Source organism: Phaethon aethereus (genome assembly GCF_964289735.1).
Source record: "Phaethon aethereus genome assembly, chromosome: 2".
In the NCBI taxonomy this organism is placed as follows: domain Eukaryota; kingdom Metazoa; phylum Chordata; class Aves; order Phaethontiformes; family Phaethontidae; genus Phaethon; species Phaethon aethereus.
In genome coordinates this window covers 134141060-134147060 of record NC_138582.1, presented here as the reverse complement: position 1 = coordinate 134147060, position 6001 = coordinate 134141060, and the positions used below count along the sequence as shown (strand labels likewise).

The window sequence follows — 6001 nt, the reverse complement described above, 5'->3', positions numbered from 1 at the left end:
TTACCTCACTTACAGATATATTTTTCTCCCTTTATAAGGAGGCAGCTGGCAATTTAGGGTTTCGTAAACAGCAATATGTGAGTGGAAGCAGGCTTTTCAGGCCTGCTCCTTGGTCAGGTTTGGAGACAGCAGTGTTTGCTGAGGGTGTTTACAAACTGCCTCCACGCTGATGCTGAAGGTGCTCTGCCCAGAGCACGTTACATTTTTCTCCGTGAGGATCTGTGTTCCTTGGCCAGGCAGGGATGCTGGCAGTGCCACTGGGCCTGGTGCTACCTCACTCAGGGGGTGATGATGCACCCGGTCCTGGCAGCCTCACTCACACGAAGAGAAGCATTGATTCCAAAAATTCCTCTCAGATGTATTTGGGTAGGTAAATAAGTCTTGGCCTTCAGGCCTTCCCTGAAAAGTTCACTAGCACTTGAGCTCATTTCCAAACCTTTTCCTACCCAGCTCAGTGCTCCTCTGTGTTGTGGAAGCCTTGAGCAAGGCTCCCCATTAGCAGCTCCACTTTGCCGCCTGGAAGCAGCGAGATGTGCAGCCTGAGCTGGAACAAGCTTGAAACCCATTTTGCCAGAGCTTGGTCAAAAAAACCTCTTGAGTTGTACCCAAATTCATGTTTCTGCCGAGTCTTTCTCAAGGCATTGTGAAATAGTCTTAAAAAGAAAATAAAAGGAAACAGAAACAGAAAAGGCAGCTTAGAGAAACTTTATGTTACCGCCCATGTATTCCCCTTCAAAAGTGCTAGCCAATTGAGAAATCATAATCGGGTGAAAATGAACGAATAAATCACGACTGGCTAAAGATTTAAAGTGTTATCATGGAGAGCATGTGTGACTTCTCCTCCAGCAAAACCCATCATGGGAGTTTATTTGCTCCCAGCAGAAGCACAGTTTCCCTGTAACGCAGCTGCAAATAAATAATCATTGTACAGAGAGCGATGAAGAACTCAACTAATTCTGCCATGAGTCCGCTAAAAAGAATACCACTCACCTATGCAATGAAGCAAGACCTTTTCTTGTCCTACAGCACTCTCTTTCCCAGCCAGGCAATTAAGAGTCAGGATGTTTTTCACTATATTTAAAGCAACCATTACCTTATTGACAAGATGAATCCAAGTTAAAACAATACCTCAAACTGTTGTTTTCCATTCCTCGTGCCAACACCAGCCAAGCACAAGGTGGATGAAACAGCACTGAGTGGACTTGTGTTACAAGCGTTTAATTATTTTGTACAGAATAATCTTTATTGTCAGCATTTGGCACTGTTATACATTACACCAAAAATCCACAAATTGTACATGGACCCAAACAATTTAGACGGTGCCAAATAAGAAGACAGCAACAGCCTTTATAGCGATATTTCTTTAAATAATTGCAATAAGGAATGTGGAGAAAAACTACTAGATCACAGCTACTGTGGGGGCTACACTTAAAACCAGTTAAGTTACCTTTGATACATAAAACATTTTCCTATAGACAGCGTAAGGGGACATTTTTCGTAAGTCTTTAACCTCCCGTGGATGTGTTCGTTCTCTCTCCCATGTTGATGTGTGTGTATATGTGTGTGCACACTCTCACAAACACACACACGCACACGGGAATCCATGAACACACCACGAAAACAGCGCTATTCAAGTCAGTGCCTTACACAAGTGTCTCACGAGGTCTTTGCTTTGTTTTAACTGTCTTTTATTTTTAAAGTGTTCTCTTTAAAAAAAAAAAAAAAAAAAAAAAGAGTCCGTCTTAGGTATAGAGAATTCGTCCGTGACAGCATCCAGCCCTCTCTTACACCGAGGGCAAGAGAGCGTTTCCATAAATAGAAAAAAAATGATGGGCATGGAACTATTATCTATATACAATGTAGACAATCGTCCGGGTTTTGGTTTAAACATGTGCCCGTTCTTGGGCACGTCTCGTCTTCCTTTCCTGCTCCTGTTTTGTTTTTACACAGTTGTTTGGTCCAAATGGCCAGCCTCCACCACGGGGCAGCTGGAAAACCCCAATAGATAGGTACATATATATATATATTAAAAAAAAAAAAAGTACTTATAGCGCGGCTGCGTTGGGTGTAGCCCCATCGAGAGGATGGGGGTGGCCCTGTGTCTGTGCTTTGGACTGCTGGCTCAGTGTGGACTGGTTTGAGGAGCGCATCTTTGTGTTAGGCAGTTTATGGTCTTTCTTCCACTTCATGCGCCTGTTCTGGAACCAGATCTTGACCTGGCGCTCGGAGAGGCAGAGGGTGTGCGCGATCTCGATGCGTCGCCTCCTGGTCAGGTAGCGGTTGAAGTGGAACTCCTTCTCCAGCTCCAGGACCTGCTGTCTGGTGTAGGCAGTGCGAGACCTCTTGGGCTCCCCTCCGTTGTAATTGGGATTGACTGAAACGTGCACACACAGGCACATACACACGCGGAGGGGAAAGAAAGGAAGGGAGGGGAAGCGATGGAACATAATCATTATATAATAACTTGACACCAGGTTCACATAAGATACATAAACGGCAAGAAAAATTGTTTCACAGCCTATCGACAGTGGGGACAATCGAGGAGCAATAAAAAATGGTGATGGGCATTTGGGTTAGAAGAAAAGCTTCAAAGACACATGGCCCAGAGCCACTGCAGGGCAATTAAATTTATGGGGGCTATAATTACTGCCCTAACAGTTTGGCGTCTCGTAAATCTTTTGATAAAGGACCCCGGATACAAAAGGTTTCGCACTTTTTTTTTTTTTATTAGGAAACGCGGAGGGAGAAGGAAGGAAAAAAAAAGCGCCACACACGCAACGACCCATCCCGGCCCCGGGAGCACCCTCCCCCCCTTCCGTCCTCTGCAGGCGCATCCCCACCTCCCCCTGGCACGGGCAACTCACCCGTGCTCACATGGATCTTCTTCATCCAGGGGTAGACCACCGGCTCCTTCCCCTTCAGCCCGGGCAGGCTCTTGTCAGGCAGCAGCGGGCAGCCGGGCCCGGTGCCGGCCCCGGCGGCGGGCGCCGCTTCGCAGCGTCGCTGCAGGGCATGGCCTGGCAGCAGGGGCTGGGGCGGGCCGGGGTGGCCCTTGGCGGGCGGTGGCGGCGGCGGCGGCGAGGCGCCCGGGGGCGGCTGCTCGGGGCCCGGGGCTGCGCTGCCGGCGCCGCTGTAGCTGTAGGGCGCCTGGGGGTAGGAGGGTGCCTGCGCGGGGTAGAGCGCTTCGGGAGGCGGCCCCGGAGGCCCCGGTGGAGCCGCAGGAGCCTGGTAACCCGGTTCCCGGCGCGGTCGCGGGAAGTACTCGGGCAGCGCCGGGCCCGGGTGAGCGGCGTGCAGGTGCGGCGGCGGCGGCGGCGGCGGCGGCGGCGGGGCGTGCGGGTGCGGGTGGTGCGGGTGGTAGCTGGCGGAGCTGCCGGCGCTGCCGCTGTGCTGCGTGTACTCCTCGCAGGGAGGGAATTTGGGCTCGATGTAGTTGGAGTTTATCAAAAACGAACTCATGGTCATTAATTTGTGAAGTGCAAAAATACTAATTTTTCTCGCGTTGTCGTTTTTCTGGGCTCGGCGAGGCCCCTCCCCTTCCCCCCCTCCCTCCCCTCCCTCCCCTCTCCCCCTCCCGCTGCTGTCAAGTGCTCGCCGCTGCCAAAGTTTGGGCCTCCAGCTTCCCCCCCACCCCCTCCCCGCCGCACTCCCCTCCCTTCCTCTCTTCCCACCCCTGGAGCGCCTACAACACACACAACACACCCCCGCACACACACACCCCCGCACCCCCCGCCGCCCCATCACCACCTGACCGCCAGCGCCAATTACCGCGCGGGGCCGCGGACCCCGGATCAGGAAATGGAAGGAGGACGAGCGGCCGCCGGGCAGCTCCGCGCCCGCGGAGCCACCGCGGGGGCCTCTGCCGCCGCGCCTCCTCCCCGTGCGGCGGGTGCCCGCCGAGTGAGCGCCCGGCCTGGAGCTGCCGGACGCCCGCGCCTCTCGTCCGCTCCTCACCAGCATCGCCGGTTCCTCCCTCCCGCTGACCCGGGCCGCGATCGGCAATCTCGGCGTGGAGCGAGATAAAACTAATCCAGCTCTGACAGTCTTTCTCCCCACCCAGCACTTTTTGTTTCTCCGTTCCCCCGCGGGAGCGCGTAGGAAGTGGGGCGAGGCAGCGGAGCGCAGCCCAGCTGCGCGGTCCCGGGGCAGGCAGGGGTTGCACAAGGCGTTGCACAATCCGTTTAAACGAGCCCATCTCCCGATGCCTGGCGTCGGGGCTGCGCGCAGTCAGAGGGCGGCAGCGGCTGCCGGGCATAGGCTACCGGTAGCCCTCCGGGGTTTGCCCTCCGCGTCTCGCTGCTGCGGGCGGGCGACCGGGAGCTCCGGGACTAGCCCTTTGCACCTCTGAGGCCGTGCTAACGGCAGGAATTAGATGCAAAAGTTAGTATGAAGGAGGCGGGGAGGCCGAGGAGAGCCCTCGAGTGGCTTGCGGGGGCGTGAGGGACATAGCAAGCCTGAAAATAACGGAGATGGGGAAGGCGGACACTCCGGTACCAAAATACTTCCTACCGGCGATCGCAGGGCTCGCTGCGAGCATCCCTACCCGCGGAGGAGCGGTTGCCAAACTACGACTTTAAGTCCGTCGGTTTTGTATGCCTCGTCTTGGGTTGATTTCTTAATTTTCTGTTCCCCGAGAAATTGCTAGCGCCTTCGCAGAAGTAACTCGCAAACCCTGGCGTAGGAGGGAGAGGGCACTCGGGCACTTTGCGCTGCTAAAACTGAGACTGTTAACGGTATTTGCAGCTCAGAGGGAAAAGAGGCAACCGCCCTGACCTTAGGTAATTGAAATTTGATGGTTAAACTAATTACGCTCTTATTCTAAGGGGAAAAAAACATACTTATTGAACGTCAGCTAGTCTGGTACATTCAGAGTTAGAAACTTTTCGGATTTTTTTTTTCTCCTTTTCAGGAAAGCATGTAAACACATAGAAATATTTACCGCACCCTTCGAGAATATAATTGCTGAGTGGCTAATCTCATCTGCTGGTATGGGAAAATACATCTAATATATCAAGCGTAAATATGATACGGTTTAGATCTTGCCCTCCTAAAGATATTAAATTAACAGTTACCCTGGTTTAAATTCAGATTATTGCCTTTTGCAGTTTTATAGATAATGGATACATGCAATAAAATTCTATTTGAATATATATTCTATCTAACAAGACACACATCGTATCGATTTATATTTTATCCACACACACGCACGCATGCACATTGCAGGCGGCTTGTAATATGTTAGAACATTTCCAGCACTTGGGTATACTGGGGTACTTATCTAAACAATCACTCATTTCCTCCTCCTATCGAATGTCTAATTTGTAAAGAGAGTTAAAACACATTTACTTACTCATTTCCAACAGTACATCTATGGAACTCTTTAACTGGGGTAATAGATAAGTTTCTCTATTTACTCTGCATGGAGAGGAAATGCGGTTACACACACGCACACGGCGACAGCCGCAACTGTTCAGCAACACACGTTTGACAGGAAAGGGGAGATTTCTTTATTTATATTTAAAAAATAACAAAACAAAAAAACCCCAAAACCACCCAAACAAAAAAACAACAGCAAACCTTGTTGTAAAAGAATAAAGCTGCCATCTACATGACTGTAAAAAATTGCCGAAGTCCACCACGAGCAGAGAGCATTTTCCCGGCGTGAAGAGACGCATGCACACATACAGACACATACGTACGAATACCTGCCGGCCAGCACCAGATGAATTACACTGGGTTATCGTAAATATTATCCTCGGCATAAGTCCTGCGGGAGACACTACAGGCAGAGCGGTACAGCAGGCTGCCGTGCTCCCAAGCCACGGTAAAACACAACGAAAAGTGGTATCTCAGTTTGTAAGCTCAGCGTTATATTGGGAGAGCTGACCGGGCTCTGTTTCCGATTATTTACCGTGATTAGATCTCAAAGTATACTTGTTTCACGGCGCCTCTTTCTACCGTGGGGCTCTGGCGCTCAGTTACATAGAGAAGGATGCGATTT

The 6001-nt window shown here is 51.3% G+C and overlaps 1 protein-coding gene across 1 annotated transcript; it reads right to left on the bottom strand.

Annotated features, from left to right (window-relative positions):
• Positions 1–1284: 1284 nt before the first annotated feature.
• On the bottom strand, positions 1285–3636 carry HOXA4 (homeobox A4). Its single transcript, XM_082014787.1, has 2 exons — positions 2865–3636; positions 1285–2374 (listed from the first exon to the last, which is right to left on the bottom strand). Exons 1-2 carry the CDS (start codon positions 3463–3465, stop codon positions 2046–2048), a joined length of 930 nt encoding a protein of 309 aa, XP_081870913.1. The 5' UTR covers positions 3466–3636; the 3' UTR covers positions 1285–2045.
• Positions 3637–6001: the final 2365 nt, after the last annotated feature.

Excerpts from the sequence above, each read along its gene's own strand:
- HOXA4 (XM_082014787.1), bottom strand. The coding sequence starts at position 3,465 with ATGACCATGAGTTCGTTTTTGATAAACTCCAACTACATCGAGCCCAAA. Across the intron at positions 2,375-2,864 it reads GAAGATCCATGTGAGCACGG|TCAATCCCAATTACAACGGA; the intron begins GTGAGTTGCCCG and ends TGCACGTTTCAG.